The following is a 27,998-nucleotide window of genomic DNA, read 5'->3' as shown; positions in this document are numbered from 1 at the left end:
GCACCACTTACTTGACTGGAGGCCACTGATAAGTGCCCAAGTCTGTCTCCTTCGGAATTGGGGGGCAAAAAATTTAATTTTGATATTTCCAGGATATATATTTGTAACTTGCATCTTTGATGTCCTCTTCCTTTAAGCATTTTAGGACTTAGGATCTTATTACAGGCATTCCTACAGGAGGAATCTGTTCTTGACAGGCGAGCCTACCGTAGAATTCATCACACAAACTCACTTCGATACATGCGGTGAGTATCATGCAATCGTTTCGGAATTAAAGCCAACGGATGGTGTAATGATATATCCTTCTAATAACCAACTTTTAAACGTAAGTTTGCTTAACCTTAAAGTAGGTTAGTATCATTAATACCTGCTATGAGAGGTATCATCCCAGGAACATTGTCAATTATTTTGATTCTAATGACAATGAGATCCAGATTGCCTTCATGATTATGCCCATCAGTTGAGAATAGAACGTTTTAACATCCATCAGTCATCTCCTAATACTCTTCTCATGCTTGTGGCTGACGCTGTGTCGCCGAATATCACACACAATTATAATAAGGATAGCGTTGAATATAAGAACTGCACAATCCTTTCCCATATTTAAATCTTTGCTTAAAACTCACTTATTTTCAAAATAAAGTTTATAATGTTCGATATTAAATATTACACTGTTGGTCATAATGGTGGAATAATTATTTTTACCCCAGTTTAGGGAAGGATTTAAAAAAATTATTTATTTCTAATAGATCTAGATAATGGCATACATTCTCAGATTTTATTGAATATTGATTTGCGAGTGTTTCTTTTGCGTGACTGCTAAATCATATGTGTGCTACTATGCTAATCAGCTAGGGAACCTACGTCCTTAAATCATAATTGACAGTAATGAGGATTAATGCCTCACAAAAGGGCACTTATATAGCTAATCGACACGATTTTTATCCTGGGGCCTCACAGTAACGAGGCCATTGCTTAGCCCCTGAATCATGACTGTACGCAGTGTTTGCTAGGGTACGCGGCCGCCCCCACAAATCCCCCAAAACGAAGAAAATGCAATAAATTGTCAAAAATTCATTGCAATTTCCCCCCGCCCCCAACAGGAAAAATTTCTCTGTGTGGCCATGCCTTGAACCATAATGCATGGCCCTACAGAGGAATTTTTCCTGTTGGGGGCCGGGGGAAAATGCAATAAATTTTTGACAATTTATTGCATTTTCTTCGTTTTGGGGGATTTGTGGAAGGGGCCGCGTACCCTAGCAAACACTGCGTACAGTCATGATTCAGGGGCTAAGCAATGGCCTCGTTACTGTGAGGCCCCAGGATAAAAATCGTGTCGATCAGCTATATATCAGTGCCCTTTTGTGAGGCATTAATCCTCATTACTGTCAATCATGACTTAAGGACGTAGGTCCCTTAGCTGATTAGCATAGTAACACACATATGATGAAGCAGTCACGCAAAACAAATACTCGCAAATTAGTATTCAATAAAATCTGAGAATGTATGCCATTATCTAGATCTATTAGAAATAAATAATTTTTAAAAATCCTTCCCTAAACTGGGGTAAAAATAAATATTCCACCTTTATGACCAACAGTGTATAAGTTTTCATTTCATTAATCATGTAACTTTAATGTACTGATTTAATTTGTTCTAATTTGTATTTTAGGTTTAACGTTTAGGTTTATTGGATAATTTAGATAATTTTTAATGTATTAGTTAGTAATTTAATATATTTTGTTAAGCTTATGCAGAGGGTCGTTTGACTATTATGCGCTATATAAATTTCAAATATTATTATCATAGCAACTGAACAAACTTCAGACTGATAAAACTGAAAACTTAACAATGAAATTGTCATCCAGCGTCAATAACATTCATCGTAATATTTGTTTTATTGCATATTTTCATGATAATTGTAATAAATGGTAAAGTTAGAATTAATGTTATAGCTTGCTTTATGCAGAAATGGCAAAACTGGATCCGAGAAGAAATATCATGGAATGTTAACCGTAACTCCTGTATCACATTGCACGATGGGTCTGCGAGATGACTATAGTAGAAAAATATGTCCACGTATGATATACCTGGGTCACATTTCAGAAAGATTTGTTGTTAAAAATGCAAAATGTCTATAACAATTCTATCATCAGCCAATCAAATTCAATAATTATAGTAACTTTAAGCTGTAATTGTAAATTTGTTATTGTAACAACCTTAATGAAACAGGCCCCTGGGATCAGAGTTGTATAACATTTACATGAATTCGATATGACTTTGTCTCGTCGAACTTCTTTAAAATGATTTAGTAAATATAAAGGGTTATATTATTTAGAATACTTTAAATATATAGGGTTATATTTCAGATGTAATGGTCGGTACCGGAGCCTTAAGGGTCGCAGAAGGAGAAAAATATTTTTATCTTACCACGGTTAAAAAAATCAATATGATAATTATGAGCCCCCCCAAAAAAAAATCGTCTTCGTTAATGGAGACCTGACAATAGAGCAGAAAGATATCCTTAAAAGCCCCCTCGCACCTGACCGAATGTAGGCGGACAAAGGGTGACGAATGGGAAAATGCACGCGAATTCAACGAATTCAAAATAAAAATTTCCTTCAAATCATGCGATCAGTAACTATTGTCAAATGTTATCAACGAACGGTAAACGAAGGATAAATATGACATGCGAAGGATATCGATTTTTCGGTTCACCTTTTTGAGTAAATTGCAGCCGAAGGCGAACGAAGGGTTGATATAACCCAATAAGACGAACGAACAGTGAGCAATGGTTTGAGATGGCGTGCGATTAGAAACGAAGACGAGGGAATAGATCGGGCGTTCTTGTACGTCTTTGTCATCGTGTTGCTTCGTTTGGGTTCGTTCGAGATCGGTCCAATTTGGCAAAGGCGCGATGAGGGACTATGCGGGACAATGAAACACGAACGATAAACGAAAGATAACCGCAGACTAAATAAGAGATGCGAATTCAAACAGATAACCAACGATTTTTCAATTCGTCGGGAAATTTTAAACATGTTCAAAATTTCCGCGTGAATTTGAATAATCGCAGCTGTTAGTTCAGAAGGTGTACGAACCCAAACACGAAGGGTAAATATGATTTACTATCAGTTACTATTGAAAACGATAAAAAAATGCCTTTCGCCAGCCATCGCAAGGCATATTTCAGGCAATTCGGTTAGGTGTGAGGGGGCCTTGAAAATTCACGCGGAAATTTTGAACATGTTTAAAATTTCCCGACGAATTGAAAAATCGTTGGTTATCTGTTTGAATTCGCATCTTTTATTTAGTCTGCGGTAATCGTTCGTGTCTTATTGTCGCGCATAGTCCCTCATCGCGCTTTTGCCAAAGTGGACCGATCTCGAAAGAACCCTTAACGAAGCAACACGATGACCCAAACATACAAGAATGCCCGATCTATTCCCTCGGCTTCGTTTCTAATCGCACGCCATATCAAACCATTGCACACTGTTCGTTCGTCTTATTGGGTTATCAACCCTTCGCTCGCCTTCCGCTGCAATTTACTCAAAGAGGTGAACCGAAAAATCGATATCCTTAGCATGTCATATTTATCCTTCGCTTACCGTTCGTTGAAAAAAATTTGACAATAGTTACTAATCGCATGATTTGACGGAAATTTTATTTGAATTCGTTGAATTCGCGTGCATTTCGTGCATTTTCCCATTCGTCACCCTTCGTCCGCCTGCATTCGATCAGGGGCTTTTAGGAAGAAAACAAAATAACAATGGATTTTGGGACTAGCAAATGAACTTACCGGTTCTAGAGGAAGACTTCGACATGGTTTGTGAAGGTGTTATTACAGAAACTGAATGCTTTGGAGCGTTGAGGTCAATGACAAACGATAAGATACTTTCTGCCAACTTTTACAAAAGCTATTGGAATGGGCTCAATGGCATTTTATTTAAACTATTAAAAAAAATGCTACAGCGATGGTGAACTTTACTCTTCTATATAAGACGAGGCATAATAACTTTGACACCTATGTCTGGGAAGGACACAACACTTGGCGACTACTTTCTCTTTAAAATACTGACTACAAAATTTTAGCAAAAATAATAGCAAACAGACTAGAGAAAGTATTACCCATTTGCCCTTGATTATTTCAGCATAACAAACAGGATTTACGGAAGGGAGAAAATACTCGTTTATTATTAGATGTGTTAGAATATTGTAAGGAATAAAAAAAGAACGCCTTTACTAGCTTTCTCATTTGATATTGAGAAAGCCATATCAAAAGCTTTATCAAAAGCTCTTTCGATTGAAACTAAGAAAAAATGTTCAAATACCTCGAAAATTTTAGAAGAAAACTGAGTTAGATAAATTCGAACTTTATATGATAAAATTGAAATCGCATAATGTATATTCTTTTCAGTATTTTCATATTAAGAGAGGGGTAACGCAGGGGTGTCCACTTTCCCCATATATTTAGGGGCACTGATCAACAAAGATTCAAGAGATTCAGGATGGAAATAAAGAAATGCGATTGAGCCAATACGCTGATAATATCTTGATGATAATAATTATAAACTAATCAGCTATGGAGAAAAATCTTGAAAATTGTTGTACCATTTTAATTTATCTTTTTTTTTAATATACAAGGTTTGATAATCAAATAAACATTATGAAGATTAACGTAATTCATCTAGATATTGTTAAAAATAATAATTTCTAAAAAGTTAAAAATGATAAGGCTACAGACGAATTCTCTTATCTAGGAATAAAGATATCCTTTTTCTGATGAACTATAGACGTTACATGTCAATTTCCATAATAAAATACAAGAAGCTAATAGTTTACTGAAAGTATGAGAACGATATCCTTAGCTCGTAAGATAGCTGTCATAAAATCTCTGAAAATTCAACATTTTTGTTAGTATTATTTCATATACAACAAAGCAGCTTTTTTACTCTCTCCAAAGTAAACTTCTTCGATTTATTGGGAATAATATTAGAAAGATAGAAAATATATATATTTAATAACGATGTCTGTGTTAGCATGTGGAAGACAGTTTAAAGAATTTTAGGCAAATTAAAAAAAAAGGTATCTGGAAGACACTATTTTTAATATGAATAAAATCGGTGATGATATTATCATAAAATGTAACTTTAAAAGTGGAGACCTCAATTAACGTATTGATAATTTGAGGACAGATATACTGTCTTCATGGTCTCATTAAAGATTTTTCAACCCAGTCAGATATAAAGATATCTAAATCAATCATTATTGAATAGCTCTTATCACAAATTAGACGACAAAACGATATTGATAACAATGGGTTAAAGTGATGATTTTACGTGTCAGATATTTTGATAAAAAATGATGGATTAATCAAAACGTTTTATTAACTTTAACGACTATAAATAATAAAAGGAAATGTTATTTTGATTCTTGCTTTAAAAAAATGGATAAGTACTTTAAAAACAAGTGATGTAAATGATAACTCTGATGATGTAAATAGTTTAAAGAAAATTGTGAATAATCAAAAGGTAACGAAATCCTACTATTCAAACTTTAATTAGTTAAAAATTGTTTAGATTCATGAGAAATCAAACAGTATGAGAATGGTAATATGGTTCTAAAGTAGATCTGAGTATTTTTCATCCAGTGGAAAATTAGATTTTTGACAATAACTTTGATAAAAAATAAAATGTTTTAGTATATGTTTATTCACCGTCGTATATGAAGAGATAGGCGAGAAAAATTCATTATTGTGTAACTTGTGTAAAATTGAACCTCAAACTTTGATGAATAAACAAATTACATGTTCTGTTTATGCCCTATTGTTTCAAAATTTTCGACGGATGTAAATTGTCATTATATTGATGTTTTTTAGTTTTCCAAGTAGGTTTCACCACGTTTGAAATACAATGATTTTATTTGCAAAGTACTTAATTTTCAGGACAAAATGTCGAGGACGACTTCTGTTTATTCTATTCACAAATGAGTTGAACTTTGTTGAAAGTTTATTGCGTTTTAAAAACAGCAAGGATTATATTACATTGTAATTACGCATCTTAAATTATATTGAGACTTTCTTTTTAGTTGTTGGTTTTGTCGTTTATGAATTTGACGAATTAATTTTTTTGGAGAATGTTCATGTATCTGATATACCTTTAATTACATGATGAATATTGTTCGTTTTGTCGAAGCAATAAAGATTTTTTGGTAATCGAATCGAAAAATAAGAATATCTCCTGACGATCCAAGCGTTAGCATGTACCACAACATTTTATTTTCGTCACAACACATTATATGTGGGAGAACAATTCAGGTCTATTTTACTTTTTTTGATCTTGACCATTTTTTCATGAAATCGGTATTTCTTCAGGAGTGAGAGTTCCCCATCCCTCCCTTTTTTACTCACTCGCTATATTTATCTTTTCTGCTTGTTCACATTTGTTGCGTGGGCCATTATGATAACTATAATTGTGAATTTCCGTACGATTTTCGGTCGTCCGAGTTCTTGTGCTCCCTATATAGCCTTCTGAGGCTGTGAGATGATCGTACGGGAAGCGAAAATTGCAGGACGTACAATATGGAACATGTAGTATACGATGAGTTAAGCTTGGATTCTACGAATCTCACTGTTCGTACGAATTCTGGCGTTCGTAAAGATTCGTAGATGTGGGCATAGATACTTACGGCCTTCTTAAGAACAACTTTTAACCTAAAATCATTTCAAGAAGATCTAACATATTTGTGTGTGTGTGACCGAGCCATTAACGGACTCTGTAAGCTACCGCAGGCCAGATGTGACCTAAGAATTGACGAAAGACTGATATAAATCGATGTATGAACGGAATAGCTATCTCTCTATTTCAACTGCTTGTATCCACAGATCATGATGATCAGGAGTGTCCTAATCTATACCCTGATACTCGTCGTGTCTTCTCGCACGCATGCTCAGCAATGTCGAAGACGGGTTGTCAATGAATATCAGACGTCGGGTGCTGACGTCATAATAGGTGTCATGCAGAGCTTCTGTTCTACAGATGGAGTGAGATGTATTGGCCCTATGATGAATAAAGAGATATATGAAGCCATCAAGACAGCTCTCGTAGCCCTGCCATCAGGCATGCAAGTGCTAAATTTTGACATCGGTAGGAAGTCAATTATAATAGCAGGCCAATACGTAGTTAGAGTGAGACTTGTCACAAGCGCAACTTTTGGTGAATCGTAGGCATGATTATTATAGTCACATAATGTATGGTAATATATTATTTGAGTCAAATCATTTTTCAAGTCAAATCATTTATTTCCACAATAACATAAAAACATTACAAATATGTACAAAATAGGAAACAAACATAATTGAAAAAGGAAAGTGAACCGAGTTGTTCCAAAGTAATACAAAGAAATGTACATTACTGTGGGGGGAGCCAAAGAAGACAAAATAAGTCTTAATATCAGGCACCCAACATAAAATAAACATATAAGTGCTATAAAAAAAAAACATTTCTTTACAATATATAGCATGTGAATATGGCTCTCATTCATAACTTTCAAGATAATAGTTACAAAAAAATCAACACATTTATAAAACAAAATCAAATTGCTTTTCATACATTGAAATGAAATAAGGAAAACTTTGAATTCTAGGAATACAACATATTCTAAGGATATATATTGTTTAATCTTAGTTTTCAATGAAAAGAGTGTAAGGATAGTGGAGATGGGAAATAGACCATGGTCAAGATGAAAAATGGGTGACAGGAAAGAATCTATCGCAAAATAATTGGATCACGTGAATTGAAATAAATGAAATGAATTGGTCAAGAGTTAACAAAGAAAGGTGACAAATTATAAGAAAGATAAACATATTTGATTTGAGCAAGGGTTTGGTGGACTAAGCCAAAGCCAAGGGCACATCCAGGATTTCACAATGATGAGGTAGATTTTATTTTCTTCACTCCAAAGGGACCTAGTTCCATCTTCACTTCTATCTTCACTGTACCACATACACAAATTCGACCACACTCATTATTTTAAAAATGTGAATGCTTCTCATTCTCGAAAGGGTTGGAGCGTTATGGATCATGCGATATTCCTCATCGGGCCGTCGATGATGTCACGTACTATGCCTCTGAGATCGTAGACCAGGTCAATATTTCATCACAAGGAATATATCCATGCATGGACCCTCCATTTAGACCAGGTAAAGTGCAATGTCTAAAAAAAAAAGATTAAACAATAATTACTCATAGAAAGTATTTTCCAACATGCCATCCTCGGCTCAAAAGAAGATTGTGTTGAGCATGGTCAAGCAGAGTCAGAGGTTTGCAGAGATTTGATAAGTGGCGTGATAAGCCAACATTTTTAAGGGGGCCAGATATGGCGTATCGGGCAATTTTTAAAACAAAGTTGCGAGCGAGCGAAGTGGGCTGGCCAAAAATTTCTACATTTTTCTTTCAAAATCCAATTTTGTGGTGATTTTTTTTTTTTTTTGGGGGGGGGCAAGCCCTACATCTGTACGCCACTGGGTTATATCCATTCCTATTGCACCCTCTTCTTCACAATTCAAACATTTTTTAAAATTTTTTTACTATAGATGATTTTTTTTGTTGCTGAATTCCATATTTTGTTTTGCCCCACATTTCGCTCTAAAACCGAAACTGATTTTTCATATTATCAATGCGATGCGAGAGAGCTTACTGACTCGACGACAAATGTGCCAAACTAGAAAAAAACAAATGGAAAATGGTGTGTTGTAAGCTCTAGACGTCTTGAATGAGCTATCTATGATAGCGAAAATGTCAACTTGATGCCTTTTTGGGGATATATTTTTCATTCGGCCCGTAAAATTTCATATCCAGCAAAAAGCTTAAGTACTACATCCCCTTTCCTTATTTTGTCCAAGCCCCTCCCTCAAGTTCTTCTAGAACCGCTCCTGATTATAATGCCTTCACGAATAAGCAATACAGTAGTTTGCTTCGATATTCCCAATTTATTTTGTGATAGCTCTATCTCTATAATTTTTCATCAGGATTGATTGGACCATATACAAGTGATGAGGCTTTGGTGTTATCCCCGATACTGTCAAGCGCTGAGGTTCCGACGATCAGCCATTCTGCAACCTCCCCTGCACTTAGTGATAAGAGTGAACATGGGTCGTTCTTTCGGACTGTCCCATCTGATCGCGTCCGAGCACAGGTAGGTTAAATTGTCTCTTGAAGATCCATTGGAAAAAAATCCGTAGTCATTTTTGTTTCAATCAAATCTATCCTTTGTCCCTTCCTTGGCGATCGCATGTCCTCATTATTATGTGGTCCAACAAATCAATCGATGGAAAGGATACTGGTCATAGCGTGTATGCAAAAATGACTTGAACATTTTAGGAAACATTAGATGATCGTATGGCTCATGAGTTCAAGAGCCGATTGCAGTATAACTAAAATCAAACGCAACCTCCAAATGAACTCAATTTCATTTCCAACCAATCTGAAACACCTATTTATGACTTGCGTTCGATTTACAATGTGTTGAAAGTGAACTTTTCATGCGAAAGGGTCCCGATGTTAGCGCTTCAATGAGACTGACTCATGGTTGTCATCAGTGTATCAGTATTTATTATGTATTGAAAAAAAATTGTATGGATTTCAACTAAAATCAAAATGAACTTTGATATATACATGGTGTAAGATAAGGACGGGGCTATCAATTAAGCCTAGATGTCAGGCACTTGAAGTTCTTCATGATTATTTCCTAATAGGGCCCTCTTTTTTAAAATTAATATTATCATTCCATAGGCTATGGTGGAGTTTTTCGAGAATTTCGGCTGGTCCTACGTTCATTTGGTCAACAGCGAAGTGTCATACGGAATGACTGGAGCAACAGTATTCAAGGAAGCAGCGAAAGGGCGTGTTGATCTGGCTACATCGATAGCCATTCCATCAAGTGGCGCTGATTATGATGACATTGTGTCACAGCTTATCGCGAATCAAGATGCAAAAGGTTTGTCTTACAAATTACAATGACATTTTGAATAACGCTCGTTAGGAGATTTTCATAATCAAGATGACTATTGCAGTGCATTTCTTATAAAGGTTTACGACGTAATATTCATCAAAAGTCCTCCATCTAAAAATAATTAATAAGTCATCAATGCTTCATCAACAACGTCATTATCTTCGTAATGATTTAGCTATCCTCGGTTGGCGACGGTTAGCCACGACGTGAGTTATATTCTGTCCTGCAGTGTTAGTCTTGTAACTGTTGAAAAAGTGAAAATATATTCCTCATACGATGGCCGTTTAGTCTTTATCAGAAAACAGACAAGCTTATAAGTGTAACCCCAATGCTATTATTCGATTATGGATGTACCAGGTGATTTTTTTAAATAGCTATAATCATGCAAATGCATTATCAAACAATTTATTGTTTGAATCCTTGTTAATATTTGGAAAGTGTATTGTAACCGTTGTTATATTTCACAGTTGTTGCATTCTGGGGATCGCCTTCGGACCTGTTCAGTCTTCAGACATCCATCCAGTCACGAGATGGCGCTGCTTTGGATCTTCAGATAGTTGGTTGTGATTATGACATCCCTGTTGATATGTTATCGGCTAAGGGTTTCTTCAGTATTTCGGCGGGAGAATTCTACAATGCTGATGTTCAGGTGATTTTGCACTTGGCTCAATAATTGGAAGGTTGTTATTTTGGAGGAAAATCGAATCCTTAGCTTTCTATCTGATGGCTATTATATTGCCTTTCAAAATAATCAATTTTTATAGAACGACGTAATTACCAAAAGAAAGACCAGCGGTATAATCGCATGATTCCTCAGCATTGATTCCTCTTAGATTTTATCCTTTTAATCATATTACATCTGAAGCTTTTGATAGGCTTATTTTCATGTGCATATCATTTTTACACTCTCATGAAAATGTTGGTCTTGACAATACTGAAGACGATTTAAGACTTTATTATTTTAACCAAATAATTGTGATTAGAAAGCATTTTCATTCAAAACCATTAAACTTGTATGTCCGTGATTCGACTTATATAAATCTTTGAGTAGTCATGTTCCGACTATAATGTATCATTTGTATTCATTTGATGACTGTAATGGTCCCTGTTTTGTTTGGTAGAACTACCTGACAACGAACAACATCAATATCAATAACAACAAGCCCGCACCTTATGTGTCAACCGCCATTGATGCCACCCATGTCTATGTGGATGCCCTTCGACGAGCGCATTCGGACAAGTGCGGATCCTCCACTCCTGGTATCTGTGACGTCATGAAGATGATGGGGTCGGGTGAATTCGTGGAGATGTACGTCAAGACGGCAGATTTTACTGGTGTCTCTGGAAGAAGGATAGCGTTCGATGAGAACGGGGATCCAGCCGTTCCCAGCTTCGAGATTAGGCAACTACAGGTTGAGGGTGCGAGCCTAACGATCAAGAAGGTAGATCTTATATCATATTATGGTCAATGGTTTTAATTAACGTTTCACAATGATAAATGCAAGTGGGAATACAATCTTCTTTACAATAAAAAAAAGTAATCTAATGGAAAAAAAAATATATTATATTCACATTTTATTTTCCTCTAAAGCTTAAAGTTTTCACGGATAAAGTCGAACTTACATTGTTCACTTAAAAGGCAGTATTGAAAATGTATGCATAGTGCCTACCCATATATTTCCAAATTAAATAAATGTACTCATTCGATTTTATTTATAAGAAATCGCATATTTACATGAGCTCTGAACGATATTACGCGATCGTAATTCTCGACCTTTTCTTAAGAGGACGTAAAACTTTCTGTCTTTTTCCAATGTACTCTGCAACATGCTGGAGCTCTTCGTATATAGCCCTATAACCGCGAGTGATGATTACTGGAGCCTGAGGGCTTACCGTACTTCATCACGTGATTTAGTTTTTACCAATTAGAGACAAGTTTCTTAAAATGTGAAATGTATAAAATACATGTAAAATACATGCACTTTTCTTTCGTTTTTTTTAGCTTGTATTCATGTTCTCATAATTTTTTACGTGTTTGCTCATTGTTCTGTCACAGGTTGGTCAATGGACGGGACCAAGTACTTTGATGGTGACTGAAAGTGAAATCAAGTTCTACTCTCAAAATGGAGAGACAAATACACCACCTACGTCGGCATGTAGTAGTCAGTCATGTACCGTGGTATATGATCACTACGACATTCTGAACATTGTTGGGATATTCCCCGTTTACGAGTCAGGTCCGTTGCTACACTTAAGCCACTCGCCCTATCGACATCGTTTTTATATATATATATAATTTAAAGGACAGAAGCCAACAATTGAAACTGTTTAGCCAAATTATGCTATAGCTTGTCGATACTGAATAAAACCAATCCAATTTGATGAACTATTATGAACAATGATTTCCATTCATATGTTACGAGCAACAACGTGACTAAATCAATGCATTGGCATACTTATAATGTTGTTAAAACAATACATAATATGGTATGTGTGGGAGGGTGTGCGAGTGTGTGTGTGAGGGGATGAGATGGGATGGCTGGACGAGAGTTAAGCCTATGGATGATTGGAAATCAAAATTGAAAAGGTGTAATTTATGTGGCAAGGGCGCTCATGGCAAACCTTTCAACCCTATCGTATGGCCAGTAGAAACATACCTTATATCGTATTCTCATGTTACCTTGGTTACAGACTGCTCCACCCTGAGCCACCATCCGGGTATTGATCAAGCCGAGGCTGTGCTTTGGGCCATGGATCAAGTCAACAAAGACTCCTCCCTCTTGCCAGGCATGCAGGTGATTCTCAATAGGACCACGTATACATTATTATCAATAACAACATTTCAGAATAAACTGACTCTTAATCAATCAAATCGCAATATATTAGAAGCTTTAAAAATTCCTTAAAATTGATATGTATTACAAAAAAACTTTCGTAGAGAGTTTTTTAAATGTCCAATTATGTTGTTAATTCGTCTGATGCGATTTTGCCTGTTTATGCTCATATACTTCGAATGTTAAAAGTTGTTGAATTAATGTTTTATCCCCCATTTTGAATAAAATATCTATATCTATAAATAGATAAATACTAAAAGAAGACGAACAATATATACAATTATTAGATACGTTAAATGAATTAGATGATCTAAGTCCCGTAACACAAAGGTTAGCGACTAGTCGTACGCTTGATTTTTTTAAGATTAACTGTATATTGAAGTCAATGCAATCAACCGTAGCTAAGCTTTGTGTTACGGGCCCCAGATTACACTTCATGGCGATTATGATCTTTAATTGCTCCTACCTTGCCTTTGTAATACTTCTAATCTGTGTCTTCTTATATTTTTCATCATGGTCCATCTATAATGTATATGAACTTCTTGTTATCACTTCACATCATTAATATTCGAAAGTGCCTGGACGATGACCATTTTTGTGCTAATCCCATTTTCATTCATAAATATTTCATTCTGATCCAAAACTTAGCAAATCTTTAACCCCACATTTCTTTCAGCTAAGACCAATGCTTGGTGAATCATGCAGTTCACCCGACCACGCAGCATCGGTCACGTACGACTTCGTGAGACAATTCACTCGCCAACACAACCAGGCCTTTGGGCGTTACATCAACGAAGAGAATATGAGGAATAAATATATGGCCGGCGTCATCAGCCGTGTCGATGACGCTGAAACAGTCGAGATTGATCAGGTTCTACAGGTATCGGGTTATTTTACTATTATCGAGTTTATTTAAACGAAGAGAATATTTTGTATGAAGATACAGATTACAATAAGGAATAAAATAAAATATATGAAATTCTTAATTTTGAAAGTCTTACAAGTATCTCGCTTCATATTGATTAGGCTTTGGTCAGAAAGGACTCAGGACCTCCGAGGTCAATTCCAATCCCGAGGGCATAATTACAAAATTATTTTTCTTGAGGCAAGCCTCAAGGACCACCTCACTGAATTAAAGGAAAGCCATTGACTTATTGTTTCCTTCTTATTTCTGGGTCTCGTCCAAGGACCTACTCCGAAACCAAGGTCAAGGACTTCAGATTTTCTGAGGCCAAGGCCACATAACTCTCCTCCAAGCTGATCATGCTGATTTAGGACAGAGTAGATTTATTGATACATGTATATTGCCTATTGCAATCTTGAATGGAACAAAGGAGGTATCATTATGGAAATAATGACGAATATGCCAATATTTTGAACAACTTTAAACAGCCCCTCGGTGTTCCACATGTCAGCGACTCAGCAAGACTACCAGCCCTTAGCAACAAAGCAGACTATCCTTATTTCTCGCGCCTTGTAGCACCAAGTTGTTCCATGGTTACAGCTATAGTGGCGTTCCTCAAAGAGCACGATCTCACCTACGTCCAAGTTTTACAGTCGCGTGATGGAATCTATAACACCACTGCGGCGAATTTCATTGAAGAGGCTGAAAAAGTAAGTAGAAGGGTGATGTTTTAATTTCAGTCCCAGCAGTCACATTTAACAACCTGACGCCCCCATCGATCGATACCGCGTCATCGTCATTTTGATTTGGTGTCCGCGGTGCGACTCTGACATTGGGAGAAATATAGAAAGAGGAAAAGTAGTTTGTACTGAGATTGGAAACATAATTAGTGTCCCAAATATGTTTTCTAATTATTTTAGTCATCATTATGCTACTATACTACTTATACGATTTTTTAAATACAATTTATTCACATCAACCTCAACTACTCAACTTAATTGAGATTAATCTCGGCATGATTATAGTTCGAATCTAGGGCAACACTTTGTAAGAGGAGCGTCGTCGTGCATTAAAAATTGAATGTTTTTGTAAAAATCTCGTTTTAATCATTATTTTATTATAACATATAATCCTTAACAAAACAATCACAAATAAAAAAATTTCTCAGCGCAATATTAGACTTAATGATCTAACATCACTGGCGTGGCGTGGGCAAGAAAAAAAAGAGAGAAAAGTAAAGAAAGGGAAAGAGAGAAGGGTGAATTATAAAATCATTTTGTGAATGTTATGTCAAAATGTATTACGAAATTTGATTTTTTAAATAAAAGTGTCGAAATTTTTGCTCGCTCGCAACTTTTTTCAAATTTTACGCGATACCTAATATGTAGCCCCCTCAGAATTTTTGGCTCATTACGCCACTGTCTATTATAAAGATGGTGAACTTTTTCTTTTGAATGGCTTTATGTTTTCTAGAATGGTATCTGCGTTGCTCAAACCATCACATTTGAGCCAAACACCAACTTCAACGGGGTCGTCGATCGCCTTCTCGCCAAGCCTTCCGCCGACGTCGTCATCACCTTTGTGAATAATGATGAAACGCAGTTCTTGTTCAGTGCCTTGGAGCGACGTGATCTTCCTGGAGAGTTCCTGCAGATGATTTATGCATTCACGGCGGACACCAACTACCTTGAGAGTTCAAACAGAGATATTCATACCGGTATGGCGTAAAATTTATTTTAAAAAAAATTACAAAACACACTGACTTCTGGGGAGCATTTCACCAACATTTCTGTCCGACAAGTTGTCAGATCTGACAACTTTCCCCGATTCTGATTGGCTGAGAGGTACTGTTGCTATGGTAATTGTCGGATGAAACAGGACTTGTCGGATAAAATCCTTTCATGAAACGCTCCCCAGGAGAGTGTTTCATCAACATTTTGGTCCGACATCTTTCATTGATTCTGATTGGCTGAGAGGCACTGTTACTATGGTAGCTGTCGGATAAAGTGGGACTTGTCGGATAAAACGTCCGACAAGTCCTTTCATGAAACGCTTCCCTGATCTATTGAGTGTTTGAACCTGATACAATTCTCATTTAATCTGAGTGAAAAGTCACTTAAAGGAGAACCTGCAAAATATCAACTCGAATATCAACCTAGGATAGTTTTATTTCATTTCAATTTAAACACTGCATGTTTTACCTTATGTTGGGGGAAGAACCAAAATTCATTCTTTTGACTACGTGATCAAACTACATGTAGGAAAATATACGAAGCATGAGAAAAATAAATGTTTTCATGCACAATACTTAGTTTTAACTTTTCTGCGTACATTTTCCCTTTGTCTTTAGATTCCATTACTCTGAGGCGTAAGTCGACTCCGGTGGATGATTTCGTTGATCACTTCATTTCTTTGACTCCTCAATCAACAATGGAAGAAGGACTCTTTGCTGATTCAGTTCACAACACGTGGTTTGCTGAATACTGGATGAATAAGTTCCAATGTCAGTTGGGCGGTGCAGATATGCCTCAACTGTTCACCACTCCGTGCTCAGGTATGCTGGCATTTTATTCTTTTAAGATTATTTTTTATTCCATTATACAGTGGCGTAACTTCCGGGGGTCATGGGGGGCACGTGCCCCCCCCCCCATCGCTTGGCCCCCCAAAAAACGAGGAAAAGGAGAAAAAGAGGGAGAAAGGTAAAGAAACATAGTGGAACAGAAGAAATTATTGTTCATTATATTGTTATATTATATTATAATTATGTTATGTTATATTACATAAAAAAACTTTTTTTTTTCATAACTTTATGAAACAATTTGCTCAGGGCCTATGTCTTCATTGTTCCTGGTGCTCGCATTGTCTGTTTAACGAGTTATGTAATCCTGTTGTAGTAAAACCTCCCCTTTTCAAGTCAATATACACCAAATATATTTCCCCGCACTATCATTGCTTTATGTAGTGACATATGCTTCTTTTTCATGACTACTTAAAGTGATTGCCCCATTTTAAAGTCTTAATATTTCTTGTCCATGCTTACGTTCGCATTGGTGGATTTGTGAGATATGTCTGCTCTTTATGAATTCCTAAAATCAGTCCTTAAAATGTCCCTTTTCTGATCTGAATATCAAAAATGTTCAGCTTGCACTTCGCGCTCGCAATATTTGATTAGTGAGATGCGTATGATAATCATGATTACAGTGACTACAAAAAGTGCTTCATGTGTATAGATGTAATTCTAAGAAAATCAGCATGCGCTTGGCACTCGCATTAGATGAACAAAAATACAATCATGCAAAAGTTTCAAAGTATGTCGAAGACAAAACCCCTTATTATCGAAGATAACCTAATGTCGGAAATGAAAAGGCACATTCAAAGTCCTTTAGCCTGTTATTTATGGTAATAAACTATCCATAACATCGCGATTTCTCACCAGGTCAAGAATCTCTTACACGAAGAGATGTTTACACCGCAGAAGGTGTCATTAACGCAGTATACGTCTACGCTCACGCCCTCACCAACCTCCATCGTAACAAATGCCTTGGACCACGTTCAGCCGGGATCTGTGATAACATGCTTACCACATCACCTCTGGAATGGGCTAGGTACATCCGACAAGTCAGCTTCTTGAGCAGATCTGGTAATATGGCCCAAGTGTCCTTTGACGAGAATGGCAATGCACCAAGTGCTTTCAACATATTGGCATTGGATCATTATTTGGACAATAAAGTGGTAAGAAATGTCATTTCCTACAACATTCTTGCCTCATTATACCATGTATGACCAATAACATAATATCTTTCCTTTCGTTATGTAGCTTGGTACTTTCGAAGATGACACCGGACTTGTTACGGTCGACAACCGATTTGCTGTTGGCAGCGGCAAAGAGTCGACGTGCCGAGGAGCTTGTTACGAATGCTCCGACTCCACAGAGCGTGGTGGGACATATCTTCGTATTCCAGGAGACTTTGACATTACAGCTGTTCTTTGGTTGAGTGAGGAGGGTGATGGCGCTAACCTGACATGCGGAGCGACACGTCCGCAAGAAACTATGGCCATAGAAGTGAGAATCTAATCTTTACCTATACGTGACAAACGAAGATCATTGTTGGTCTTGTTTTTAAGTCTAAAAATGTAGTGTCAGATAGATTCGCTTAGCCAGGCATCTTTATTTTGTTGTAACTGGAAAATATATATTTTTTTTAAGTTAGTACCTGTTCAGGTAGAATTATAGTCCTCTCCGTTTTACTTAAGAAACAAAAGAATAAACGAATGAAAATGGAGATGCATTAAAAATATATAAATGAATTATTGTCACGACTCTTCAGAAAAATTGTAATGGTCATCATTTGTTTTAATGTTTCATCGGTTAAAATTGTCCTTTTTCATTTAGTGGGTTTAAATTTTCTGAGGTTTCAAATTATATAACACAATAACTAATAATGTAATATCACAACCAATCAATATTCACACACAGATCATCAAACATGCCTTGGAAGAAATCAACAATAGCACCCTCATTCTTCCGGATCTTAAACTCGGTCTGACAGTGGTGGACTCATGCGGACAGTTCTTGGTAACTGCTCGCCAGCTCACATCCTTGATAGGCCGAACAGCGTCCAACTTGCCCCCTACTGGACCCATGATGGGTGTCCTTGGTCCAGTAAGAGAGTATCTACAAGGTCACGTGGCTAGTGACGTTACTTCACCTTTCTATATTCCGACAGTAAGTAATTCCGTAGGTCATGTTGATTGTTAAAGTTACTTCATTGTGACAGGGGTAGATGAAGATTTTATTACTCCGTCACTATTGTGAATATTTTAGGTCTTTCGATAAGGGATTACAGCTTTTTACCTTAGGTAGGGGCGGCAGCGGGATATTTTGATAGAGGAGTGACGTAGGGCGACGTTACTTTACCTTTCTATATTCCGACAGTAAGTACTTCCGTGGGTCGTGTTTATTGTTATAGTTACTCCATTGCCACAGGGGTAGAAGATTTTATTACTCCATCACTATTGTGAATATTTAGGTCTTTCGATAAGGGATTAAAACTTTCTACCTTAGGTAGGGGCGGCAGCGGGATATTTTGATAGGGGAGTGACCTAAGGGTGACGTCACTTCACCTTTCTTTATTTCGACAGTAAGTACTTCTGTGGGTCATGTTTATTGTTAAAGTTACTCCATTGTGGCAGGGGTAGATGAAGATATTATTACTCCGTTTCCACTGCAAATCTGTTATATTTCGATAAGGGATAACAACTATCTACCTTAGGGAGGGTAGGCTCTAGGATGTACTGTTAGGTGGGATGGGCTGGGCAAGACGAACTAAAGATGTCACTTTTTTCAGAATTGAATTAGGCCTGTCTGGGTATTGGCCCAGACCCCACTTTCCTTCTTTCTTCCCCTTTCTCCCTCTTTTTTTTCTCTTTCCCAGTATTTTTCACTAGTGAAAAATCATATGGGTGGTTAGCCCCCCCCCCCGTGGCGCTGCCCCTGACATTGTACTGTATATATATTGATTACCAATGGTCCTTTTAAGGTTTATTCAATTTCATAAGATGTTACATAAGCCCTCCTCCTACCATTTACTGAATCGTTAACTTTTGTCAATGTTATTTCAGAGAAAGTAAGGTGGATGCTGAATATGAGAACAATGGGGGATAATGTAAGAATATTGATGATTAATTTCTGTATAACACGTTTCAGTGACTTTAAATTGTTGTTGGCTTTCAATTCCTAGATTGGTTTTACGCCAGCTAGTCCTTCTGTGTTCAGCGATGAGGGGCCATATCCGGCATCGTCTCTGCTCAGCACTGCACCAGCCTACGATAACGAAGCCGTGGCGGTCGTTGACATACTAAAATATAAAGGATGGCATCACGTGATCTTTGTCTATTCACATTCCTACTACGGCCATGCAGGTTTGATCAAATAATGTTTATAATGTTCTTTAAATTACACTCTGAAATTGTATCGCCTACTTAATAATCTAGAACAAAAACTCCTTGCAATAATTGTAAGGAATTTTGATACGGCCGGAGAACTCAGAAATACAATGAAATCTCATTTGGAAAACGTTCTTACTAATAAGTCGATTTCTATCAGCCTTGATCTGTTGCTTCGGCCATTATTTACTTCATGTGTGATAAACATTATGGATATACACAATAAACCCTGTTTATATCAACAAGAGGTATTATTTTGCCAATTAATTGATTTTTTATAACAAATTATTCCAAACTGTGATTGATACAATAACATCCACTATGTACATGGATATATCCTATGCTTAGTAATCAAAACGCAATATCAATTTATGGCTTACAGGTACAATATTATTATTTAGATGAAAGTCCGATACGATTGGCTTTCATGCGACGATGTTATACAGGCGAACATGGTTATTGTTATGTTGTCCTAAGTAACAGTTTAATTACCTAAAATATGCTACATACTATTTCTACTCACAGGCAATGATTCTTTCAACAAGGCTGCAAGAGCTAGTGGTATCTGTGTTCGTGATAGTATTGGCATCGACCTAGACTCGCCACAGAGTGTCCATAATGACATCGTCCAGATGATCAGGGATTATGGAATCACCGTCGTCGTCGCTTTCGTCGAAAGTACGTTAGATTTCATATTCTGATATAGTTCGACAAAATATGGTATTGGTAATATTTCATTTTTGTGTAAAAAAATAAAACAAAAATCTTATTAAATCAAATTTGGAATGGAGGATAGTGCTTTTGGATGATAATATCATTGTCTTTTTTCTTTAATCTCTCATCTCCAGGTACTGATGCTCGCAACCTCCTGACTGCTGAGATGGAATCTTCACAGGGACCTAGTGATAAGATCACTTGGGTAGGTTCTGATAAATGGTTCACTGATCCTGATGTTGACGTCACAGCTGGACTAGAAAGGGTCGCCCGTGGTGCCATAGTTGTCACCAATTACCTAGTTGATTACAGCCCTCTCAAGGAACATCTTTCTAATCTAGGTAAATGTAATTGTGTTTTAACAGGATCATCTATCAACTACATATTTTTGCATTATTTAACTCTAGTGGTTGTTGGATGGACGACATTTACTATTTGATATCTCTCAGGACATTTCAAAGAAAATAATTGAGATATTGCCACCAAACCCTGAATACAAGTCCTTTGTAACTCCTGAAAATACTCGTTTACCATATCTGGTATTATTCATTAGTATTTGCATTTGACATGATTGGTTATTTTTAAAACAGAGAATCACTCTGGTATGTCCCCCCTAAAGAGATTTAAGCGTAGTCCGAGCTAGTAACTAGCTAGCAAACAGTACATGCTTGATATTAGAATGCATGATTATTTCTCTGCACGTCTATTACAAGCTTATTAACCTAGTTAGTCACTATAGTTGGCTGCTAGTTAAAAATTTCTGTGAGGGTCCTTGCTTGTGGCCTATTATTGGATGTCGAATTGGTCTCCTCATTGTATTACATGTGAAAAGTATAAGATATGCTCTGATCTCATCACCTCAAATATATATCGTTTCCGAATGCTCCTTAAAAAAATCTTTTTAATACTCAATCGATCCAGACCTAGTCAAAGAGACAGAAGAAAACCACTGGCTTCGTAATTACGTCACTAATGAATTGACCAATGGCTGCACTTCTTCAGAATGCATCGAATCTGTCGACCTCGGGAAACAGGGTGTGATTCCTCCTTACGCTCCAACTCTAATCAACGCGGTTCATGTACTCGCACAGGCCGTTCACAACAAGATTCAGATTCTATGTGGAAACGGTAAGCATCTGTAATGGCGGGAAATTATTCTAATGATTACAAATCTTTTACGAGTGCTTTATCAATACCACAAAAAAAAAATCAACACGGGGGGGGGGGGTTCCATGATTAAAACCAAAATAGTTTGATCAACTTTTTACTTTGGAACCCTTATGGTTTACGAACAATCAATAATAATGTAACCATTGTTTAGGCTTGGTCTTTTTGTCATCCAATTTTCCCAATTATTTGACGTTGGCTGATTTCGTAAAATTTCGTTAGTTCATATTTTTTGTATATTCGCGATTTAGGCAACAAATACATCATAAAAATACAAAAGAAAGGAGTCGTCATGATTGTCTACAATCATGATTTTCTAAAGTCGAAAAAATCTTCATAATCTTCATCTTCATTATAAATAATGATATAATTTCACAAAGCAATACGGAGAGTAGAAACTTCTTGATACGTCCGCGTCAGTTTTTGAACGCGTGGCTACTCTTATCTGTGTCATGAGTTTGGATGTGTGTAGGCCAATCGATAGATGGAATGAAAACGTCTACCTCCTTGAGAAAATGAAAATACTATTTAGTTTCGCAATGAACAGAATTATGTATAATGGACATGTGTGTCAGTGGCACCGGGACGTTTAGTCAAAGGTCTGGATGGGCGAGCTATTATCTGTTAACAGTGGTTCGACCCTCCTTTTGCATGAAAACACTTTCAGTATCTTTATGACCATCTACCTGTCAATTTATTATTTCGGCTTCCATCCTTAACAGGTGCATTTGTTGGTCATGTGTACAAGCGGTCCGACTACCCCCGCCTAACTAACGTCTCCGTTCCCCTATGCCCTGAATTCTTCGATGCATCATGGCACGATCTCCTGCATGCTGTCAAAAATGTGTATGTCTTTGAAGGGGCAGGGCGACGTCCTTTCTGGTTTGAGAACCGTCAGGGTCCTGCTGAGTATTCTATCATCAACTTTCAGGGTGAAGGGTCTTCGGGACGCTTCGAGACGGTAAGAATAAAATCATTTTCTAAAGTTAAAGCAAGTTTATCTCCAGAAAATGTCGAGCAAAACAAAAAAAATGCATCAAACTCTCGGCTATCAACAATCATGGATATGTCACATAAAATATTACCCAAACAACATAGTTTGTTCCCTAAGATGTTTGAACAGAGGAATCATTGCTCAATTCTTGATAATAAAACCCGTTTAAAGGTTGAAAATGGCATGTATATAAAGTATATAGATTTAAAGTTGATGAATCATGTTTTAATTAGGTGGCTTATATCACTATGAACCTTTTAGCAACGCTTCTGTCATGTCTGTAGAGAATTAAGAATCAAGAATTTATGTTTTATTTCAGATTGGTGAGTGGATAAGTGGAGAACTGACCATGGAAGATGACATGACCTACCTCTACAATGAAGCCGCTAATCAACCCATCAGTGCTCCATCTGAATGCCCTTCTGTCCTTGCTGAATGTCCTACACGCGTCCCAGAAGACCAACCTTCTGGATGGGCATGGAATACCAACATGGAGTCCTGGAGCATCATCGTGTTGATTGTAATTGCTATTGTCGGATTCCTTTGTTTGGCTACCATTGTTGTCATCGTTGGGCGACGTGACTCAGCTGTGATCAAGAGTTCTAATCCATTCCTGGTGTCCATGTTGGCCATCGGAATCATCCTCATGTACCTTAACAATATCTGGTACATGGTGTCCCCTGTTGAGTCCGTGTGCGGTATCCAACGTTGGATGACCAGTTTTTCATATTCAGTTGTCTACGCTGTCCTAGTTACCAAGACAATCTGCGCCAGCTTCCTGGCTCGTGACGACAGCGCCACCAAGTCCATCCTTATAAGCTTTCCCATGCACATTGTGCTGTTCTGCGTGTTGCTTGGTGCTGAAGTCATCCTTGTGACTGAATGGCTGATCCTCGATGCTCCCGCCGTTGATGCAGCCTATGAAGTTAACCGATTCGGATGTGAGGTATTTATGGGTCAGACCTGTAACCATGACAATACCAGCATCATTGCTTCGATGATATACGTGTACATCCTCGTCTTGACGACATTTGTCATGTCACTCTTCTCGTCCAACCATCTCCAAGGAATTGCCAAGAAGGAAAACAAATTCCACCTCCTGACCAGTCTCCTCAGTATCTGTTTCCTTGTGGCTTGGCTCTGTTGCTACACTCTCCTCCCTCAGAACTACCAGACACCAGCTATTCTCATCGGAATCACTGTTGATGCTACTGCCATCTTCCTCTGCAACATCGTACCCAAGATGATGCTCTTCTTCAATGGGGATGAAGATGACATGTCTGAGGCATCAGATGTCACCGAGACCTACAAGGAAAAGTCAGGCTTCGAGAACAAAGGTACAGCTTTCCAATCCCCATTTTGTCTTTTGTTATGGGGACGCACTCTTATACTGGAGTCCATCTCATAAAGTTAAGCTATTATTGAATTTCTTTCCCTGGTTAATTCCAGTGTCTCGATTATGTTTATGTGCAATTGATCTTATTCTTGGACTCGTACGTTTACCCCATTGACCTTGGCCATGACCTAGGAGTTCTTAGGTCATTGAGCTTGGTCCCTTTACTTTGCCATGGACCTCGTACAGTCTGCCCTCTGCTTTAGACTGGTTCGGTTTTCCAGGCATGCATGTGCACAGCACTGGTGACATCCTATGAATCCTCCTATAATTAACAATTTGCCAACTTGATCTGGAGGGTATTAGTACAAAACTTATGGATTGCAGAGTTCATTACTTTGTCAATGGTTGAAACGTAAAAATAATATTACAATGGTAGTTGCTAATTGGTTTAATGACATTTGCTCCGGCGACAATTGCTCCGATGAAAAATCTGCACGTTAAGCCAAATATAAAGTCTAACCTCCAACACTTAATTAACCCTAATTCTTGTCTTCACAGTATTCTGAAACAAAAAAACTCTATTACAATCCTAACTCTAACCGTATCCCCTCTGAGATATTAACACCGGAGCAAATATCGTGTCACTTGCTAATATTGGTAGGGTTACAGTCTATGCAGTGGGGTCCAGAACATTTAAAGGAAATCTTGAATTCAAGTTTGTGAGAGAAGAGCCACAGTACTGTGTACCACCTTCCACAGGAAACGCGCAATCATTAATGACGTAAAGAAAAAACATTATGATATCATTAAGAATATTCCAGAGTGCTAAATTAAACATCATTGACATAAATTACTCTATACACCATCGGAACGAATACACGACAAGCGTCTGTCACTCATTAAATAATAAACTCTGTATTTCAGTAGTTGTGTATACATTACATTTGCAGTAATTTACCTGCAATAAGGTTTACTACAACTTAAACGAGATTTCAATTATTTTATTTTATCTACAGGAATGAACGAATCCGATGACCAGACCCCGCCGTAGGCAAGTGCTACCCCTCCGAACTCTTTTCGAAGGGCTAAATCACTACATCTCCGAGTTCCCCCTCTTAGCCACGCCATTATTTTTATTTTCAAAGTACTCATACTTCCTGCTATTCTTACTAATGATCAAGGTATTACATAATTATATAGCCTACCCAAGAAATATTACAACTTACAGTCTCTTTTGTAATTTGTTTAATAAAATTGAGTTGTGTCGATTATCTCATCGCAGGAATTACAACAAAATTGTGATAGTGCTGTTAGTGATGATACTTAATGTTAAATGACCTAAAACAATTCATTATGCTGAATTTAATCTTTAATTTGATTCAATACAGAAAAACAAAAATTCAGTATATATGCGATACACATTATCACCGTGTCCTTAAAAGTATAACTATTGAAACTGTGTTCTGAACTAACTATCGAGATTCGTCTTCTTAAGTAGGGTGCATTTTAATTCAATGAATTAATATAGTTTTACCTGTGCAAAATTGAATAATTATCTTCTAATTTGCACTTATCTGGTTGTTTTTTGTATGTTCTAACAAAATTAATCATGAAGAATTTCATTACATGAAAGATAGCGTGTATAAATTTATTGAAGAGCGTTTGATTCAATGAAAAAAAACCTGCGGAAATATACCGTATTGTGTAACTACTGCATGTAACTGATGGAAAAAAAAGCTGTAGAATTAAGGATTTGAATGTTATTAAAAATCTACTTTTGTAATATGAACTTCTGATTATCAAAAAATATATTTACCATACATGTATTTCGTGTTTTTACTTTTTTTGTAAAATGAAATGGAATAATGAAAATGCTGTATAGAAAATTTATGGTGAACTTTATACATTTAAGATGCGAGTACGTTTTATGTTTGCATTTTAGTACGACATTATACATTTCACTTACCCACATTGCATTTATGCTTTTCTATAAAAAAATACTCTTGGCGCATAATGTATGCTTTCTTTAATCAATGATATTAATTGAATTCTTTCGCTGAGATAAAAAGGTTTGTAAGTACAATTAAGAGGAGAGATTGAAGTCTTTGAAATCACTTTTTAAACGTATTTTCTTATATGTATTAAACATATCACTGTGCGATGGATATTGTACCATATTTTTGTGAAATGTAATAAACTTGGTGGAAGGTTGTGCTTTAATTATACACCTATTTAGTCTATTGGTATCTATTTCCTAGGTCTGTATTTTAACAATATAATCGGGTGTTTCACAAGGAGTCAGGTGGGACCAAGTTGCGTTAAATTTGGAAGGACATTTTTTATTGGTTTCTCCTCAGTCTACTGAACAAAATGCGCATTCAACGATGCTCTTGATAGGCCGTTTCATCCAGCAAGTAATCGCTAGCCTTTGTCATGTTTGTGTTACGGGGGCCTGATCAAGCTCTTGGGGCAAGCATCATCTACCGTGTATCTTGTGAAACACCATTGGCCTTGAAGTGATGGTCAAATTTAGAGAAATTAAGGAACTTTCGTTTTGGATGACGAGGGCATGAGAAGATAAGAGACATAAAGAGAAAGGGAAAGGCGGGGAGACAGATGGGAGGGGGAGAGGAAGAGTGGTAGGGAGATCGAGAGAGGGAAAATGAGTTAGGGAGTGGTTGAGGTTGAAGGAGCAAGATGTGTGGAGAGAGAGAGAGAGAGAGGGGCAAAGATGGAGAAGAGAGAGAGAGGAAGAGGGAGTAGGAGATAAAGCGAAAAAAGCCCACATTTTTAATCCTGGGGGCCGTTTCATAAAGCTCTTCGTAAGTTAAGAGTGATTTTAGGAACGACTGGTGATCCTTTCTTGTGGTGAAAGACATTCACCATTATGTTCCTTGGTGATTATAGCGTGTAAGAAAGGTTCACCAGTCGTTCTTAAAGCTTTATGAAACACCCACCATGTTATATCCAAAGTTTCAACGGGTGAAATTTGGGTCTTAAACAGCTCGTAAAAATATTATAAAAAATATCAATGAAAATTTAGTACTTTGAAACCACATGGAAGTACTTTACACAAAATGGCATTAAATTTCCCTATCAAAATTTTTAAATAATTTTATGTTCCCTGTTACATATCTTTTCTTGTCCGTATTATGCATTAATAAAGCTAATAATCTAGCCGCCCTTTCACACGATAAAAAAAAAATCGTAATTTGAATGATGATTCCAGTGAAAAATAAGGCTAAAGACGAATTTTTAGCACGTGTGAAACCAAACTAGAATTACGAACGCTAATCACAATCACAAATCAAACTTCTACTCCGGAGGTGTATTCCAATTTAGTTTCATTCAAATTACGGTACGAATTTTCCGAGTAAAAGGTCCGATATTCTAAAGACGAATTGCAATAAACATTACAATGATGATTCAAGATTCACGTGTGAAAAGGCCCTAGTTGATAAAGGGCCTTTTCACACGTGAATCTTGAATCATCATTGTATTGATGATTGCAATTCGTCTTTAGAATCATCGGATCTTTCACACGCTCAGTCGAAAACTGTGATTTGAAGGTTCAACCCCCTTAACTTTTTAGAAACCCATTTTGTACGTTGGGAGGTGGTCACAGGGGTTCCACCCCCCCCCCTAAACGACCTCAAATTTTTGTTGAATACTTTTTTTATTGTCAAATTTTTGTGTTTCGAAACGACCTCAAATTTTTGGTGAAAACTTTTTTTTTTGCTTTTTTGCTTGTCAACTGATACCAAATGTTAAGCGAAGTAGAGTGCTAGTATATTAATATAGTAAATGCTCCATATTGTTACCATTATAATGAGTCTTCTTTTAATCCACCACCTTTCGAGTTAGAGGGTGAAATAGGAACCTCTCCAATCAGCCAAAAATGAACTTTAACTTGGATTCTCTATCATAATAATAACGCAAATTTAATTTCACAATCACGCTGCTTTATCCTTGAGGCTAGCTCATAATATAAGTCAATACAAGTCATGATGAGTGTGACATAAATAAATTTAGGTTAGTTGTAACTAATGACTGAATAGACAGTTTACATCATAATGTCAGTAATGGTGGTCA

At 36.9% G+C, this 27,998-nt stretch overlaps 1 protein-coding gene across 1 annotated transcript; it reads left to right on the top strand.

Moving 5' to 3' along the window:
- LOC129281365 (uncharacterized) lies at window positions 1–26,135 on the top strand. The gene is made up of 23 exons (XM_064095829.1): window positions 1–245; window positions 6,884–7,145; window positions 8,063–8,200; window positions 9,029–9,195; window positions 9,792–9,996; window positions 10,479–10,660; window positions 11,133–11,453; window positions 12,068–12,248; window positions 12,703–12,806; window positions 13,522–13,725; window positions 14,238–14,459; window positions 15,223–15,466; window positions 16,100–16,303; window positions 17,186–17,481; window positions 17,567–17,812; window positions 18,227–18,475; window positions 19,491–19,671; window positions 20,221–20,373; window positions 20,544–20,750; window positions 21,331–21,537; window positions 22,299–22,537; window positions 22,890–23,907; window positions 24,923–26,135. The coding sequence occupies exons 2-23, from the start codon at window positions 6,887–6,889 to the stop codon at window positions 24,955–24,957; spliced, it is 5,262 nt and encodes a 1,753-aa protein (XP_063951899.1). The 5' UTR covers window positions 1–245; window positions 6,884–6,886; the 3' UTR covers window positions 24,958–26,135.
- The last annotated feature ends 1,863 nt before the right edge of the window (window positions 26,136–27,998 follow it).

This window comes from Lytechinus pictus, chromosome 2 (assembly GCF_037042905.1).
Source record: "Lytechinus pictus isolate F3 Inbred chromosome 2, Lp3.0, whole genome shotgun sequence".
NCBI lineage: Eukaryota > Metazoa > Echinodermata > Echinoidea > Temnopleuroida > Toxopneustidae > Lytechinus > Lytechinus pictus.
Note: the sequence above shows the minus strand (reverse complement) of the source record. Positions and strands in the feature narration are given on the sequence as shown.